The sequence below is a fragment of the Plectropomus leopardus genome, chromosome 6 (assembly GCF_026936395.1).
Source record: "Plectropomus leopardus strain MGB_pleo_1.0 chromosome 6, ASM2693639v1, whole genome shotgun sequence".
NCBI lineage: Eukaryota > Metazoa > Chordata > Actinopteri > Perciformes > Serranidae > Plectropomus > Plectropomus leopardus.
In genome coordinates this window covers 194719-213633 of record NC_142181.1, presented here as the reverse complement: position 1 = coordinate 213633, position 18915 = coordinate 194719, and the positions used below count along the sequence as shown (strand labels likewise).

Below are 18915 nucleotides of genomic sequence, written 5' to 3'. Positions count from 1 at the left end.
AAAAATTATATATATCACCTTGAAATTATATATATCACCTAAAATCACCGCAAAATTGGAAGAAAACAAATCACTAAATCAACTCCTAAAACATTTTAACAATGTAATGAGCTTTTTTTACTTTAATTTAATAGGCCTTTTTTTCTATAAAATTACCAAAAAGTAAAACAACTTCTCAGATTGATGATGTAATTATGAGTCTGATGATAATACGCAGCTCCACTTAAATGTAAATAAAGTTAAAATATTCACTGAAATATTTCTTTAAATTATATTTTCCATTTTTATTTTGAAAAATTGAAAAACAACAACCAGTAATTAAACACAATAATAAATCTGATAATAATAATCAGGTCCAGTCAATTATAAATATTTTTTTAAACATCTTAATATATATCTTAAATATCAAGTATTTGTAAACTGGTTTAAATTATTTTCTTTTATATTTTATCATTCTAAAAGTGACTTGTAAAATGTAAAGTAATAAGATTTATTATGATAAAATTAGGACTTATTCTGATGATAAAAATCAGCCTAATAAAATGTTAATGTAGTTAACATACTCTAAATTGTATTAATTTGTAAATTGCTTTAAATTTTTTCTTTTTTTAAATTTTTGAAAGTAAATCTTGTCTTTAATCATTTTAAATGTGAATTTTAAACTCTAAACCGAGGCAATTTTATTGTGTTAAAATTAGTAATTATGTTGATTTTAAAAAAAGGTTAGCTCCATAAAAAAGTTAATTGACCTAAAATATGAATTTAAAAATGTAAAGATTTTTCAAATTGTTTTAAATTATTATCATTTTTTTATGAAACTGAATTTTAAAATGTAAAAAACACAAAACAGATTTATTGATGATAAACAATACAATACAAACAATCAGTTTGATAATAATAATCAGCGCTATTAAATCTTAAATGCATTTTTTAAAACGCGTTAAATCATTTGTGAACTGGTTCAAATTATTTTCTCTTGAATTTTATTTTTTAAATGTAAGTTTCTGTCATTGGTCAAATCGGCTGTCAATCAAATGTCTCTGCGCTCTTATTGGGCAGTTTCAGGAAACGTGGTTTTCTGTGTGTGCGCTCGTTTTTGTTTCCCGGTCGGTTCGAGTGAGCGGGCGCGTGCCTGCGGCCTGTGCGCGAGCGGCCCCGCCCCGCGGTGACGTCCCGTTGAAGATATGTAACCCCCTTCTCTGAGGCGCGAGTCCATGTGAGCGGAAGCGCGCAGCGGCGGAGCCTCGTTTGTTTTTCTGCTTCAGTCTGTCATCGATCATCGTTTATTGATCACTGATCAGCAGCAGCTTCACTTCCTGTCAAAGGATAAAGCTGTCAGGGAGAAACCGCATCCGGGTGACTTTACGGGGTGAGGTGATGCAGCGCGCGACAGGAAACACGTGCGTTCAGAGCAGCAGAGATTAACAGCGACCAGAGTCACTGACCAGACCTACAGACCGGAGTCACGGACCAGACCTACAGACCGGAGTCACGGACCAGACCTACAGACCGGAGTCACGGACCAGACCTACAGACCGGAGTCACGGACCAGACCTACAGACCGGAGTCACGGACCAGAGCTACATACTGGTCTCAAACAGGTCTCATACTGGTCTCATACAGGACTCATACTGGTCTCATACTGGTCTCATACAGGTTTCATACAGGTCTCATACAGGTCTCATACAGGTCTCATACAGGACTCATACAAGTCTCATACTGGTCTCATACAGAGCTCATACTGGTCTCATACTGGTCTCATACAGAGCTCATACTGGTCTCATACTGGTCTCATACAGGTCTTGGGTTATTTTAGTAATTTTTGAAAGAAAACATCACAGAACATCTGCCAAAGTTTTTTCATCGACAAGAAAAAAAAATATAAAATATAAAAATATAAAATATAAAAATATAAAAAAAACCAAACATTGTAAAGAAAAAAAAAATCCCCCGAATTATTTCTCTTTAATATTTGGTGAATAAAAACAAAACAAAAACAAATTTAAAAAAACTGACAAAAATATTCAGACGTTTCTTTCTTAAAATCTTTTAAAGGAAACAAAAATCTGTCTGATCAACGTTCTGGAGTTTATAGATCTGCTCGGTTGTCTCCGCAGAGTGCTGATGGACAAGCCTCCCTGCAAAGAGGACGACCCGTCTCTGTCCTCGTCCTCTTGTCCGTCCTCGTCCCGTGCTTTGGCGATCAGTGTGTGTGACTCCGCCCCCCTGCTGTGGCGGCGGGAGGACCTGCACTCAGTGAGGTCTCAGGGCCTGGTGGGGGCGCTGCTGGGGTCACTACCCCGAACGCCCCGACAGAACGCCCGACTGGGCCGCCCGCTGCTGCTGCTGCCGGAGGAGGAGGGGCTACTGGCTGAACGCCACACCGCCGCTGCTGCCCCACTCACTGATTACCAGGTCAGTTTAACCACCTTAATCCAGAGCTTGGCAAATAATTGAAAATCAGTCGAAAGTGACCTCTAACCGACGTGACCTCTAACCGACGTGACCTCTAACCGACGTGACCTCTAACCGACGTGACCTCTTAGCGACGTGACCTCTAACCGACGTGACCTCTAACCGACGTGACCTCTAACCAACGTGACCTCTAACCAACGTGACCTCTAACCGAAGTGACCTCTAACCGACGTGACCTCTAACCGACGTGACCTCTAACCGACGTGACCTCTTAGCGACGTGACCTCTAACCAACGTGACCTCTAACCAACGTGACCTCTTAGCGACGTGACCTCTAACCAACGTGACCTCTAACCGAAGTGACCTCTAACCGAAGTGACCTCTAACCGACGTGACCTCTAACCGACGTGACCTCTAACCGTCGTGACCTCTAACCGACGTGACCTCTAACCGACGTGACCTCTAACCTAAGTGACCTCTAACCGACGTGACCTCTAACCGACGTGACCTCTAACCGATGTGACCTCTTAGCGACGTGGCCTCTAACCAACGTGACCTCTAACCGTGACCTCTTAGCGACGTGACCTCTTAGCGACGTGTGGTCGGAACTAATTGTTGTATAATATCAAACAGCCGATGGTCCGACAGCAGCGCAGTGAGACAGACAGACAGAGCGCAGCTTCTCCTCACAGCACCAAAGTGTCTGAAACAGACACATCTGCAGAGGTGAAAGTGACTTCTTTAGACTCTACAGACGACTTTGTGTTAGTTTCAGCTTTAATCAGACTTTGGATGAATTATTTAGAAACAGCAGGACGCATCGCTCCGTGTCTCATCCGGCCGCTCGCGCTGAGCTCTCGTTATTATTACCAACACGCCTTAAACCAGTTTAACCTCTGAGAATGTTTGACATGTTGTTGTTGGCAGGATGGAGGGGCGGAGCTCCGTGTGCACGAGGAGCAGCAGGAGCAGCAGAGGAGTTACGAGGAGCAGCGTGTCCTTGCTCTGCAGGACAGGAAGTCGGCGCTGCTCCGAGCCATGACATCATCAGACACAGGTGAGACAGGTCACCTGGATGTGGCGTTTCTCTCCTGTCGTCCGCTCTAATGGTCCCTCCTCTGGTCCCTCTGGTCCCCTCAGGGTCGGGGGCTGCAGACGAGGCCCTGCGGAGCCGCCTAGAGGCCCTGGAGTGCAGCTTCAGCTTCCCCCGCTCGGCGATGGCTGTGCAGCTGAGCACGGCAAGGGCGGGGCTTTCTCACTGCCTTGAGGCCCGCCGCTTCCTGCGGGCCGACTGGCCAATCAGAGAGCCGGACGAGCCGCGCCGCCGTGCCAGATACCAGGTGTTCAAAGACCTGCGGGGGCGGGGCTTCTACCTGACATCAGCAGGGAAGTTCGGAGGAGACTTCCTGGTGTACCCAGGTTAGTGTGGAACCATCAATGTCCTCCAGGCCTGGAAAAGTTTTTGAAAAGTCCTGGATTGTAGTTTCACTGAGCAGTGTAACGACAGGAAGTGTCCATAGAATCTGAAAATGCAACAATTTCAGTTTTTACAGTTTCTGTCTGAAAAATGAGGAATATTTTTTTTCGCCGTCTGAGTGACAGCTGCAGGTGACGTTAAATTATCACCATGGTAACACAAACAGGAGGCAGCAGCTCGTTTAATATCACCGTCGCCAATAATCACTATTCCGATAACGAATATTCTGTGTTAATAAATCCAACAGTCACATCCAGCTGTCTCAACTACAAACCGACATAAAGCTGACGTTACGAACAAAAAGACCAGAAAAGAAACTTATCAGCACAATACAAACCTCTCAGTCCAGACTGAGGCATGATGGGAAATGCAGGCTAAGTGATTGGGACCGCAGTGAAGCGTGAAAGGATAATAGAAGCCGAATATTTCACTAGATGAGATTTAATGAATTCTGGAAATGATGACACCTCCATCTTCTTTTTCATTAATCTGGACTTTTAGACTTTAGCTTGCTCGAGTTTTTGGAAACGTTTGTCCTCTGTCAGCTGTGCCGAGACACGGAGCTACTAGCTTACAAATACAGGTTAAGTCTGCAGGTTTAATCACTAAATCTGTTTATGCGAAATGATTTTTTGTCTGCTGATATCGTCGTAACACAATGGAGCAGCTGAGCATTTCTGTGTTTATATCTGATGTATTTATTTATTTTGGGAAATGATCTTTAGAAAGTATCAGCTCAAGTTGGCCAGCGGACTCGACAGGGACTAGAAAACGTGTGTGCAGGTCGTTGCTGAGGTCCGAGCAGTGAACAGGTTTCGTTTCAGGTTTCGGACCCTTCTGACGTGACTGATGGTTTCCAGGAATCAGTCAGACGCCGCGTGTTTCCATGGAAACGGAGATAACGGTCACTAAAAGCTTTTTACTCTGTGAGCTAATTGCTAATTGATTTTATTTTGTTGGTAATAGTTGTATAATCACAATATTACACTGGAGGGTCAAAATTAACCCTTCAGGGACGTTAAATCTCGCCCTGCGATGTAAAGTCACTTCATTTGAAAACCCCAAAAATTTGTAAAAAGATGTTCAAATTTGTTCTTGAAAGTTAAAAAAATAAAAAAATGTGCTCAGAAATTAAATTAAAAAAAAACACACGGCCGTTTGGACAGAAAGACTGTCCCCCTGTTGGAGTGTCTCTGCTGAACGTCCCTCTCGTCTTCAGGTGATCCTCTTCGTTTCCACGCTCACTTCATTGCCGTCTGTCTCTCTCTGGACGAGTCTGTCTGCCTGCTGGACGTCCTCGCCGTGGCTCGTCTGGGGTCCAACGTGAAGAAGACGGTCCTGCTGTGCTCGCCGGGGGTGGACGGACACGTCCTATACACCTCATTACAGTGGAGTGGGATGGTCTAGACCCTCAGACCAACCCATCAGGTCTCAGACTGCCATCTGTGTCAGGAGGACGCCGTCTGTGTCAGGAGGACGCCATCTGTGTCAGGAGGACGCTGTCTGCTGACAGACATTTAAATAAACGTTGAGTTAAGCGTTTTTGGACCTGGTGGCGCCCCCTACTGAGCATCTCCAAATAATCTCACAATCACTTGGACTTAAATATTTGCCATCATTTCACGTCCTGTAAGTTTCGTGACAATCGGACAAAAAGTTCCTGATTTCTAATCATCTTTTTGTCTCCGGTGGATTTTCATGAAACTTCGAGGTGTTTCAGGTTCCTCAGTTTCAGCTCTTTCTCTGAGCCACGCCCCCTCTGAAGCTCATTGGTCTTTAAAATTCAGAGACGTCAAGAAGCTTGTGATACCTTCAGAGACGCTCACTGTGATGAATCCAATTTGATTCAGACCTGGATCAGGATCCCTGTCTTTCCTGAAGTGGATGAAACCTGCACAGACTCGCGACAGAGAGCTGAGTGCCGGATCGATCCAATAAATATAGACGGAGGTTTACTTTGTGACTGAAACAAAGGAGGAACAGCTGAGATCTGACGTGGACCGCCGGCTCCAGGACCCGTCACAGACCTCAACCTGCCGGATCTGGGTGTTTGAGTTAGAGTCAGTGTGTGAATGCCGTCCTTCCTTCATCAGGTAGAAATGTTGTCTTAATGCCGAGAACCAGTCAGCAGAGCAACCCCCAGAACCTGGACATCTCCTTCTGGGACTGCTTGGACCAGAACAACTGATCTCACAGATGTCCCAAAACCTGCATGTTGTTATGTTTTAGTTGCTTCAGTTTTTGGAATAAATTTAAAAAAACTGTAAAAAAGTGGCAACGATTTGTTTTCCTTCATTAAAGTGGAAATCAGAGACGTCTTTGTCCAAAGAGGACAAACCTGCTCTGTTTGTCTTTCAGAAAGTGATGTCCCCACAAACCTGTATTTTCAAACACATTCCAAGTCTTTCAGGAGATGCCCTCTGTGTCCCTGTGTCTCTGTGTCCTATGTCTCTATGTCTGCTGTCCTCATGTTACTGTGTCCCATGTCTCTGTGTCTGCTGTCCTCATGTATCTGCTGTCCTCATGTTTCTGTGTCCTCATGTATCTGCTGTTCTCAAGTATCTGTGTCCTCATGTCTCTATGTCTGCTGTCCTCATGTCTCTATGTCTGCCATCCTCATGTCTCTATGTCTGCCGTCCTTATGTCTTTGTGTCCTCATGTCTCTGTGTCTACTGTCTCATGTCTCCATGTCCTCATGTCTCTGTGTCTGCTGTCCTCATGTATATGGGTCCTCATGTCTCTCTGTCCTTGTTTATGTGTCCTCATATCTCTGTGTCCTCATGTATCTGTCTTCATGTCTCTGTTTGCTGCCCTCATGTATCTGTGTCCTGATGTCTCTATGTCTGCTGTCCTGATGTCTCTGTGTCTGCTGTCCTGATGTCTCTGTGTCTGCTGTCCTCATGTATATGTGTCGTCATATCTCTGTGTCCTTATGTATCTCTGTCCTCATGTCTCTGTGTCTGCTGTCCTCATGGTTCTGTGTCTGACTCGTGAGTGTATTTGACCTGTAGGTGCGTTTCACTCGTGGGTGCGTTTGACTTGTTGTGGGTGCATTGGACTTGTGGGTCCACTAGACTCGTGGGTGCGTTGCACTTGTTGTGGGTCCATTAGACTCGTGGGTGCATTAGACTCGTGGGTGCATTAGACTCGTGGGTGCGTTTGACTTGTTGTGGGTGTTTGACTCGTTGGTGCGTTTGACTTGTTGTGGGTGTTTGACTCGTGGGTGCGTTGGACATGTGGGTCCACTAGACTCGTGGGTGCGTTGGACTTGTTGTGGGTGCATTAGACTCGTGGGTGCATTAGACTTGTGGGTGCGTTTGACTCGTGGGTGCGTTTGACTCGTGGGTGCGTTTGACTCGTGGGTGCGTTTGACTTGTTGTGGGTGTTTGACTCGTGGGTGCGTTGGACATGTGGGTCCATTAAACTCAAGGGTGCGTTGCACTTGTTGTGGGTCCATTAGACTCGTGGGTGCGTTGGACTTGTGGGTGCATTAGACTCGTGGGTGCGTTGGACTTGTTGTGGGTCCATTAGACTCGTGGATGCGTTGGACTTGTTGTGGGTCCATTAGACTCGTGGGTGCATTAGACTCGTGGGTGCATTTGACTCGTGGGTGCGTTTGGCTTGTTGTGGGTGTTTGACTCGTGGGTGCATTGGACATGTGGGTCCCCTAGACTCGTGGGTGTGTTGGACTTGTTGTGGGTGCATTAGACTCGTGGGTGCGTTTGACTCGTGGGTGCGTTTGACTTGTTGTGGGTGTTTGACTCGTGGGTGCGTTGGACATGTGGGTCCATTAAACTCGAGGGTGCGTTGCACTTGTTGTGGGTCCATTAGACTCGTGGGTGCATTAGACTCGTGGGTGCGTTGGACTTGTTGTGGGTCCATTAAACTCGTGGGTGTGTTGGACTTGTTGTGGGTCCATTAGACTCGTGGGTGTGTTGGACTTGTGGGTCCATTAGACTCGTGGGTGCGTTTGACTTGTTGTGGGTGTTTGACTCGTGGGTGCATTGGACATGTGGGTCCCCTAGACTCGTGGGTGTGTTGGACTTGTTGTGGGTGCATTAGACTGAAGACTCCACCAAAGATCAGGTGACAGCTTTTTAATCGTCTGAGGTCTGGGTGAGCTGAAGTGGATCTGGTCCAGCTGATCTGGATCCAGTTTAGCTGAGCTGGATCTGGTCCCGTCAAGCTATGTGGATCTGGTCCAGCTGATCTGGATCTGGTCCAGCTGTAATCCTCCAGCTCAGATGGGTGTTGCTGCCTGCTGATTGGTGGAGCTTCCTGTCAGCTGATCAGTAGAATGGAACGGTGCCGCACCAGTTGACGGCAGCTCCATCCCACTTGGTTTTAAGGGTCATGTCCAGTGGAGGGGACATCCTTTCAGCGTGTCCCTCTGAGTGTCTGCAGGATGTCTCCCAGTGGTGAGAGTGAGTGTCTGCAGACAGAGTTAGACATAGTTAGTTAGCAGTTAGTTAGTTAGACACGAACCAGGTACCGATGGACACCCTGTCACTGCAGGATGTGCGTCCTCACCTACAGTCAGTTTGGCTGTCTTCTGGGAGCTCCGCCCATTGTAGTAGTACAGGTGGAACTGGTGCTCCGTCCTCCAATCAGAGAGCAGTGAGTGGTCGATGCTGAACAGCACCGAGAATCCGCCATTAATACAGCAGAGCCACACAGGGAACCGTGGCGTCTTCAGCATGCTGCCCACCTGAGGACAGAGGACACAAGCTTCCCACTTGAGGACAGAGAACACAAGCTGTCCACCTGAGGACAGAGGAAACAAGCTGTCCACCTGAGGACAGAGGACACGAGGACATGCTGCTGGATTTGAAGTTTCTAAAATTTTAGGACATTTTAAGATTTTTAGATATTTCCAGGTTTAATTATCTCTGAAACGGCGCTGAGACTCATGTATGCATGTGCACTGTTTCCTGCCCATTCACCACACGCCGTTACCTATAACGTCCCTCTGTGTCTCTGTCCGTCTATATTCAGCGGCGTCCTTGAGACATCAAGTGCTGTGATCGGTCAGTTGGGACGCCTGCTGTCCATCACAGACTTAAACATTCACACACTGTAACATTCACACTGAAACATTTACACTGAAACATTCACACACTGTAACATTCACACTGAAACATTTCCACACTGAAACATTCACATACCGAACATTCACACTGAAACATTTCCACACTGAAACATTCACATACCGAACATTCACACTGAAACATTTCCACACTGAAACATTCACATACCGAACATTCACACTGAAACATTTCCACACTGAAACATTCACACTCTGAAACATTCACATGCTGAACATTCACACTGAAACATTTCCACACTGAAACATTCACACTCTGAAACATTCACATACTGAACATTCACACTGAAACATTCACACACTGAAACATTTCCACACTGAAACATTCACACTGAAACATTCACACTGAAACATGCACATACTGAACATTCAAACTGAAACATTTACACACTGAAACATTCACACACTGAAACATTCACATATTGAACATTCACACTCTGAAACATTCACACACTGAAACATTCACATACTGAACATTCACACTCTGAAACATTCATACACTGAAACATTTACACACTGAAACATTCACACTGAAATATTCACATACTGAACATTCACACACTGAGACATTTACACACTAATACATTCACACTGAAACATTCACATACTGAACATTCACACACTGAAACATTCACACACTGAATCATTCACATACTGAAACATTCACACACTGAAACATTCACATACTGAACATTCACACTCTGAAACATTCATACACTGAAACATTTACACACTGAAACATTCACACTGAAATATTCACATACTGAACATTCACACACTGAATCATTCACACACTGAATCATTCACATACTGAACATTCACACACTGAATCATTCACACACTGAACATACACACACTGAGACATTCACACACTGAAACATTCACACTGAAACATTCACACTCTGAAATGTTCACACTGAAACATTCACATACTGAATATTCACACACTGAAACATTCACACACTTCAGCTTCATCCGTCAGCAGCACGTTCACACGACTGCGACCTGACGCAGCTTTTCTCATCAATAATAACCGAGTCATTCAGACCTTAACAAGTCATTCAGGTCACATCTGATCCTCCGTCTGCTGCTGCCTTTAAATCATAGTGACAAAAAAAAATGCCGCCAGCAGGAGACACAACGATACCTGCACCTCCTCGCACTGCTCCTCTCCTGCAGGAGGTGCTCCTCTACTTAAACATACCTGCGGCAGTCTGCCTGTCTCCATCTGCTCTCGGCTCCAGTGTAAATATCCCACATCGCTGCGGGACAGGACGCCCTGCAGGGGGCGCTCTAGAGCCTCGCCATCCTCCCCAAAATACTGAATCCCGTTAAAGACCTGTGGACTCGCCTTCCCCGTCAGCAGCAGGTTCACCAGTGCCTGCAGACACAGAACAGGGGAGAGCACCCACAAACAATCTCACTTACTGCAAGACAACCAGGAGAGCAACCAGCAGAGCGACCAGCAGAGCAACTAGGAGAGCAGCAGCAGAGCGACCAGCTGAGCACCCAGGAGAGCAACCACCAGAGCAACCAGCAGAGCAACCAGCAGAGCAACCAGCAGAGCAACCAGCAGAGCAACCAGGAGAGTGACCAGCAGAGCAACCAGGAGAGCAACAGCAGAGCAACCAGCTGAGCAGCCAGGAGAGCAACCAGCAGAGCAACCAGCAGAGCAACCAGGAGAGTGACCAGCAGAGCAACCAGGAGAGCAACAGCAGAGCAACCAGCTGAGCAGCCAGGAGAGCAACCAGCAGAGCAACCAGCAGAGCAACCAGGAGAGCAACCAGCTGATCAGCCAGGAGAGCAACCAGCAGAGCAACCAGCAGAGCAACCAGCAGAGCGACCAGGAGAGCAACCAGCAGAGCAACCAGCAGAGCAACCAGCAGAGCAACCAGGAGGACAACCAGCTGAGCAGCCAGGAGAGAGACCAGGAGGACAGATTTTTCAGGAACATTCAGTGAGAGCTCTCTTGTCCACAAGACAAGCAGGTGTGTCCTTCAACATGTGTGTCCTCACCTGACCGCAAACAAAGTCTCCCAGACTGAGGTGGAGCAGGTGCGAGGTGGATGAGTCCAGATCCTCCTTCAGCCTGTGAGGACAGAAATTTTTGTTTGTTTGCGTCTTTGTAGCATGTGATGGGCTGAGCGGCCTGTAGAGGGCGCTGGAGGCGGCTGTGGGTAAGTTTACCTGTAGGTGTGGTTACCTGTAAGTGGGTGTGGTTACCCGTAAGTGGGTGTGGTTACCTGTAAGTGGGTGTGGTTACCTGCAGATGGTGCGGGAGCAGATGAGGCTGTAGAGGAAGAGGATGACTCCGTGACTTCCCTCTGCTGTGAACTGAACAGTGAAAATAAGTAAAAAGTTTCTATTTATATTTTCTATAACTTCATATTAAAAATTGTTACAAAAAATCTAACTTTTAAAATATTTTTCACCACTTTGTTGGGGTCATATTTTGGTCAAATCACAGCGGTTAGTTTGAAGACTTAAAAACTGACAGCAGCAAAAGAAAAGCGATGTGGCTCCAGATTTCAAAAGGTTAAAATGTTCTGCAGGTTTACGATGAGACAAACTGACTTGTCATACTTGTATTATGACACGTTTTTTTGGGGGGGTTTGGCGCCCAACTGACCGACTCAAAGATGCTTTGAGGGTTTCAGGTGCTGACGTGAACTCTTCCTGCAGTGATGATGATCGGCGCCATGTCTAAGAAGCTGCGGCCCGCTAAAATATAAATAAAAATATCAGCGAGATAACTTCTGCTGCTGATCCTCAGACTCTCCGGTTCAGATCGCAGCTCAGAAATGAAAAAAGTCACGACACGTTTCGGTCGAGCACTTTGAGCTGTCAGTTGATTTTAAGTCAGTCGGACTGAAGATGTGAGGGGCGTGGCCTTTCTAAGACCTGGTCATAATGCCCTGGTCTGGCCAGCGTTTGGTCCAAACGTGAAACCATCAATTCGAGTCTCTCAGATAAATAATGGACAAAAGACAACTCACGCTGTGAAGATGCTGCAGGATGAAGCTCCGCGCCATGTCCTTCGTGTTGAAGGTGAAGAGCTGCAGCTGAAAGACATTCACATGTTCAGCTGGAACTGAGGACAGGAGGACGACCAGGACATGAAGACAAATCCTGAAAACATCCGTCAGGGACACTCAACCTACTCTGCTCTACTCGCCTTTTTTTGGTTTTCCATTGGAAAAAGTACCTGGTACCTGGTACTACCTTTTTTAGTACCTGCTCTCCTGGGGTTCCAAAAAAGGCCGACTGGGTACTAAGAGGTACTAACTCTTAGTAAGTGACGTGCCGTCTGACGTGAAACACTGCAGGCCGCTGATTGGCCAGACAAAATCGTCACTGCGTCATCAATGCACGGCACGTACAGAATACACGTACAGAATACACGTACAGAATACCCTGAACAGCGCAAACAGCTAAACTATTGTAGCGGCCAAAGTTTTGCATCTTTTTTTTTTCTTTCCCAAAATGGCAAACAGAAAAATCACGCCGTGGTCGCTCGAGGAGGTGCAAACGAACAATATGTAAATTTTGTGTTTATTCGCTCATTACTTTCCTTTTCTGAACATCCGTCTCCACTATTTAACTTCCGTGTTTATTACTGCTGCAGCCGTCTGTGCGTGAAGCGGCGCTGCGCTCAGATTCCTTCGTTTCCGTATTGACCTGAACTCCTCATCGTCCGACAGAAGGACAGAAACAGAGAGGACACGTTAGCGGTGGGTATTAGTACAGTCTGTCTCACAGTAACTCTGTTATTGACCGCGCACTGTAACACTTTATCAATGTCACATGTTTAGTGGTGCGCACCGGAAAATGGGGCTCCCCCGAGGTGGGAGTGTCCCATGGCGTTGCTATGACAACCAGCTACACTGGGCCGGTACTATCTTCTAATGGAAAACAACCCCCAGAAAAGTCCCCGATACCAAAGGCGAGGCGAGGAGAGCCGGTACCGTGTAGTGGAAATGTGCCATTAAAGGACTAAAACAATTCTCAGTGTCCCAATCACATTTTTACTGTCGGTTAGAAAATGTTTGGTGGGCCACCAGTGACCCTGTCAGGGTCCAGATTAGGGCCTTGAGCCATAGGTTGAGTATCAGTGCCACAAAGCATGATTATGTCATGATGACATCACAGTACCTTCTCCGTGAAGGTGTCCAACTTGTAGTCCAGGTGCGGCGTGGTGCAGTATTCTTCGGTCACCAAGGTAACGGTGGCACTGACCTCCTGACCGGCCAACCAGAGGCTGTCGCTCAGCGCTGCTGCCAGCGCCCCATCCTGCCCCTCCTGTCCTACACACAGACTGGAGACAGAGACATGTCCCAGTCCAGTTAACCAGACAGTCAGCGTGTCAGACCCTGGTCAGTCAGCAGGATCTGGACCTGGACCTGGATGTCCAGTCAGACTTGGAAGTCTCCTTATGTGGATCTGTTCTTAGCAGGTGGTGGACAGTCTGAAATGTCTCTGTGATGCTGGAGACGTCCCCTGGAGACAGAACTGTCCTCTGACACCTGTCTACTAAACTGTTGTCTCATGTTACAGCTGTGTTTTCCATCCTGTCCCCACCGTCTGTCCTCACCCTTTGTCCTCACTGTCTGTCCTCACCTGTCCAGCGTCCGTCCCTTGGAGCCACTCTGCCGCATGAACAGCAGGTGTTTAATGATCCGAGCCTGAACCGCCATTTGAATGACCCGAGCCCCGCCCTGAAACACACACACACACACACACACACACACACACACACACACACACACACACCTGTCCAGGTGAGACAGAGGACAGATGGTCGGCTTTTAACCTGTGACTGGTTTTATCATTAAATCCTACAAATGTCCTATAGTCTCGACAGACCAGAAACAATCGGCTGCGTGTCTCCTCTGGCTGAGGTCAGAGGTCAGTGGGTGTGTTTTGGGTCTCACCGTGTCGCCGTGCAGAGCGAAGGCGTCCTCACCGTCAGGCTGTCTGAACTGAAACACAGATGTCCTCCACTCGAAGCTGAAAACATGAAACGTCTTTCCAAACAGGATCCTCCTCAAACCCTGAACCAGAGGACAGAGACACAGATCAATCAGTCCTGATTCACCTGATCCATCAGTCCAGCCCCGCCTCCAGGTTGTTATGATGATGTCATCACGTGACGAGAGGACTGGTTCATGTCATCAATAATCGATAAAATGTATCAAAGCTTCTTAAAGCTGAAAGGATTTGAGGCTGCCCGCAGCACGCCGCCCGCAGCACGCCGCCCGCAGCACGCCGCCCGCAGCACGCCGCCCGCAGCACGCCGCCCGCAGCACGCCGCGTACAGACTCTCTGACATTCAGCAGAAAGAGGGTGAACGTTAAGGGTCTGACCTCTGTCAGCTGGGGCCCGACCGGCTCTCCTCCGAGGCCCCGGGACACCGCCAGGCTCCTGGGGACGCAGCAGAGCTGCGGAAGGGCCCTGCAGGAGCCAGGGGCCTCCTCCTGCTCCTCCTCATTCCCCACATCCAGCAGCCTCTGAGGAGAGGAGGAGCAAACACCTGAACACACCTGCTAATACTACTACTACTACTGGTAATACAACTACTACTACTGCTAATACAACAATTACTACTGCTAATACTTCTAATATTAATACTGCTTATACTTCTAATATTACTACCACTGCTAATACAACTACTACTGCTACAGCTACTGCTAATACTACTACTACTACTACTACAGCTACTACTACTACTACTGCACACACATACGCACACACACACACACGCATGCACGCACACACACACACACGCACACACACACACACACGCACGCACGCACGCACACACACACACACACACACGCACACGCACGCACACACGCACACACACACACACACACACACACACACACACACATACACACAGCAGAGACCAGATCTAGTCTGACCAGGTATGTTTTTTTTGTTTTTTTTAAAATCACCAAAAACTTTTTAGGGACAAAAATAGCAGATTTTTTTTCTCAGAAAGTTTTTAAAAAACAAACAAACAAAAGTTTTCTGTCTGTCCAGGGGACAGACTGACAGCATCCAGTCACACACATATGTGACATATATATGTGTGTGTGTATGTATACATATACACACACACGTAATATATGTGTGTGTTTGTATATATACATATATGACATATGTGTGTGTGTATGTATGTATACACATATATATATGTGTGTGTGTGTGTGTGTGTGTATATACACACATATATATGTATACCTCCTGTGGTACAGGTGATGGATGTGTACTTACATGTTGTGTCTGCAGCCTGCAGTAACAAAAATGATTCATTATTTTAATCAATCAATCAATCAATCAGCCTGACAGACACTTAGTTGTTCTCAGTGAAACTTTCCTCCAGTTCTGAAGGTCAGAGACCTGATCCAGGATCTGCTGAAGCTCCGCCTCCATCTGAAACACACATATACACACACACACACACACACACACACAGTAACACACACATACAGTAACACACACACACACAGTAACACACAGACACACACACAGTAACACAAACACACACACAAACTTTAATCTTCATCTGTTCTGAAACAGGAAATATTAACCCTTTCAAACCTGCGCTCACTGGCTTCATTTATTTTGAAAAAAAAAAAACACATGAAGTTACAAGTCACAAGAAAATTACCTTAAATTCATAAAATAAAAAAAAAAAACAGCTTAAAAAAAGCTAACAAAACACAGAGAGATGCAGAGCGTCTTTAAAATGATTCAAAATTTAAATGTATTATTATTATTATTATTATTATTATTATTATTATTCGAGTTGATTTAAAGTCCAAACTGGATCTGTAAAGATGTAAGAAGGTCTTACCTGCAGCCGGTCAGAGCGATGCTTCACCTGAGTGACATGCACACACACAGTGACACACACACAGTGACACACACACAGTGACACACAATCAGTGACACACACACACACAAACAGTGACACACACACAGTAACACACAAACAGTGACACACACACACACAAACAGTGACACACACACAAACAGTGAAACACACACACACACACACACACACACACAATGCCGACCCCCTCGGAGAGAGATCTGTGTGTTTTTTCACCCTGAGTTGAGTCTTACAGACAGTTTTGAGATAACTAAATATACCATGGAAGGTTTGGAAAAGTCCTGGAATTTTTTAAAAGTGTTTTACAAACTGTCAGAAATTTAATAATGAAACAATCATTTCTGTTTTTACAGATTTGACTGATAAGTTGGATCATTTTGGAGATTTTTGGAGGGTTTGTTTTCTTAAAAAATCACCAAAAATATTAAAAGAAAAGAAAACAATCGCCCAAATTTTTTCAGGAATAATAAAATTATCAACAATTTTCAATCAAGATAAAAAAAAAAACACGGAAATATTTTCTTTAAAACAATCACCAACATTTGTTAATGAAATAAAAAGACAAAACCTGTTTTCTTTAAAAATCACCAAAAATGGTTAAGAAAGACAAACTCCATTTTTTAATTTAAAAAAACATGTTTAAAGAGAAAAAAGGCAAATTTTTGAAAGAAAACGTGTTGTTAGAGAGCAAGTTTCCTTAAAAATCATCAGTAAAATAAACACAATCCAGACTAAATATACAGTTGTATGTTCCTCCCCTAAAGCCAAAATGACTCCAGTCCCTCCGTCTCATAAATAACAGACAGTCCCTGAGTTATGCGTCAATATTGAGCTCTGATCCTTTTCTGAATTCAGTATTTTCTGAATAATTTTGATGTAAAAAGCTGTTGTAAAGCGATGAAAGAACCGATGAGGAGAATCAATGGTCGTTTCAGACAACGTTTGGTCTTTAAAGTCCTGGAAAAGTCCTGGAAAAGTCCTGGAAAAACTGTCTTAACATCAGCGCAGATCAAAGTCTGAACATTTTGAAAAACAAAAGCTGGAATTGAAATCAAACTGCTGATTGTTCATGTGGACATGATCATGGACAGAGACAGAAAGACTGATGGTTTGTGGACGCAGCTGTCTCTGACTGTGAGACTCTGACACGTTGTTAATTTTTTACAGCGTGGACCCGAAGGCGGTCCAGCCGCGTCTCAGTCTGCCAACATCCGGATGAAATCCTGGACTTTAATCGTCCCCCTATTGAACACGACACCAGCATTAAACACATGACGGACTCTGTCTCAGTGTCAACACGTCCTCACAGAGACACACACACACAGACACACAGAGACACACACAGAGACACACACAGGGACACACAGAGACACACACGGACACACAGAGACACACAGGGACACACAGAGACACACACAGGGACACACACAGGGACACAGAGACACACAGGGACACAGAGACACACACAAGGACACAGAGACACACACAAGGACACAGAGACACACAGGGACACACAGAGACACACACAGGGACACAGAGACACAGAGACACACACAGGGACACAGAGACACACACAGGGACAGTGTCAGTGTCACCGTGGGGGACCACACAAAGAAAGGCCCGGACAGATCAGAAGAAACCTGCTCCAGACTCGACACAGAGCCGAGTCGCTCTGGTTTCCACCGAGTCTCGCCACTTGTTCATTTTAAAACGTCTGAGGTCACTGTCTGATCGATCTGATCGATCGGGGTTATTCTGCTCTTCTATGACTGTACACTCAGGTGTGGAGCTGAGCTGCTGGACCTGGTCTCTGTGATCCAGAATCTCCAATTTGAGCTCCGGATGAGACATTCTGGTCTTTAGAGGACGTGGACACCCACCAGAACAGAGACAGGAGCATCCACAGGGACAGACAGAGATGCTGCAGGTGGTCAGTCAGAGTGTGAGAGACTGCACAGTCATCACCTGAGCTTCAGTTTGACTCAAGAACCGCAACATGCAGCAACACGCAGCAACACGCAGCAACACGCAGTCAACACGCAGCAACACGCAGCAACACGCAGTCAACACGCAGTCAACACGCAGCAACACACAGTCAACACGCAGCAAGACGCAGTCAACACGCAGCAACACGCAGTCAACACGCAGCAAGACGCAGCAACACGCAGCAAGACGCAGTCCACATGCAACAACACACAGCAACACGCAGTCAACACGCAGTCAACATGCAGCAACACACAGTCAACATGCAGCAACACACAGTCAACATGCAGCAACACAGTCAACATGCAGCAACATGCAGTCAACACGCAGCAACACACAGCAACATGCAGTCAACACACAGCAACACGCAGTCAACACGCAGCAACATGCAGTCCACATGCAGCAACATGCAGTCAACATGCAGTCAACACGCAGCAACATGCAGTCAACATGCAGCAAGACACAGCAAAACGCAACAACACGCAGTCCACATGCAGCAACACACAGCAACATGCAGTCAACACGCAACAACATGCAGTCAACATGCAGCAACACACAGTCAACATGCAGCAACACACAGCAACACGCAGTCAACACGCAGCAACACACAGCAACATGCAGTCAACACACAGCAACACGCAGTCAACATGCAGCAACACACAGCAACATGCAGTCAACACGCAGCAACACACAGCAACATGCAGTCAACACACAGCAACACGCAGTCAACATGCAACATGCAGAAACACGCAGTCAAGATGCAGCAACATGCAGTAAAAACAAAACAACAAATGACCCAGAGAAACTGCTAAAAATGTTTGTATTTATTCCATTACATCATTTTAAATATATAATCATAATAATTCTGACTGTTATAAGTTGTTTTTTTTTTTGTTTCCCTTTTTCAAAACAAAAACAACAACAACAATAATTTCCAGGTCGTCTTCTTGTCACCGAGTTGGTTATTGCATTGTTTCTAAAGAAATCAAATCAATGTGCTCAGGTTTCAAAGGGTTAAAGTGAATCTCAAAGGTTAAA

At 45.9% G+C, this 18915-nt stretch overlaps 3 protein-coding genes across 4 annotated transcripts in view; 1 reads left to right on the top strand and 2 right to left on the bottom strand.

Annotated features, from left to right (window-relative positions):
* Window positions 1-1182: 1182 nt before the first annotated feature.
* On the top strand, window positions 1183-6163 carry tsen34 (TSEN34 tRNA splicing endonuclease subunit). Its single transcript, XM_088078394.1, has 5 exons — window positions 1183-1601; window positions 2118-2415; window positions 3343-3472; window positions 3556-3834; window positions 5112-6163. The coding sequence occupies exons 2-5, from the start codon at window positions 2125-2127 to the stop codon at window positions 5297-5299; spliced, it is 888 nt and encodes a 295-aa protein (XP_087934520.1). The 5' UTR covers window positions 1183-1601; window positions 2118-2124; the 3' UTR covers window positions 5300-6163.
* Window positions 6164-7678: 1515 nt separating this feature from the next.
* On the bottom strand, window positions 7679-15632 carry mindy4b (MINDY family member 4B). 2 transcript variants are annotated; one of them, XM_042515579.2, is made up of 11 exons: window positions 15273-15632; window positions 14360-14503; window positions 13928-14047; window positions 13614-13711; window positions 13149-13311; window positions 11993-12058; window positions 11260-11330; window positions 11013-11085; window positions 10201-10377; window positions 8423-8600; window positions 7679-8324 (listed from the first exon to the last, which is right to left on the bottom strand). In XM_042515579.2, exons 1-11 carry the CDS (start codon window positions 15309-15311, stop codon window positions 8182-8184), a joined length of 1272 nt encoding a protein of 423 aa, XP_042371513.2. In that variant the 5' UTR covers window positions 15312-15632; the 3' UTR covers window positions 7679-8181. The 2 variants fall into 2 exon arrangements, with proteins under 2 accessions (XP_042371513.2, XP_087934518.1); XM_088078392.1 differs by having other exon boundaries at window positions 8427-8600.
* Window positions 15633-18680: 3048 nt separating this feature from the next.
* The window catches only part of clrn1 (clarin 1), a 4557-nt gene continuing 4322 nt past the window's right edge, over window positions 18681-18915 (bottom strand). The window contains exon 3 of the mRNA XM_088078395.1: window positions 18681-18915. This exon is cut by the window's right edge and continues 467 nt beyond it. The gene's annotated coding sequence lies outside the window, so the exon portion shown is untranslated.

Coding starts and splice junctions, on each gene's coding strand:
- tsen34 (XM_088078394.1), top strand. CDS start 2,125: ATGGACAAGCCTCCCTGCAAAGAGGACGACCCGTCTCTGTCCTCGTCC. Junction 2,416..3,342: donor CCCCACTCACTGATTACCAG/GTCAGTTTAACC, acceptor TGTTGTTGGCAG/GATGGAGGGGCGGAGCTCCG. Junction 3,473..3,555: donor CATGACATCATCAGACACAG/GTGAGACAGGTC, acceptor TGGTCCCCTCAG/GGTCGGGGGCTGCAGACGAG.
- mindy4b (XM_042515579.2), bottom strand. CDS start 15,311: ATGAATCATTTTTGTTACTGCAGGCTGCAGACACAACAT. Junction 12,059..13,148: donor TGGACACCTTCACGGAGAAG/GTACTGTGATGT, acceptor AATGTCTTTCAG/CTGCAGCTCTTCACCTTCAA. Junction 10,378..11,012: donor GAGACTTTGTTTGCGGTCAG/GTGAGGACACAC, acceptor CTGTGTCTGCAG/GCACTGGTGAACCTGCTGCT.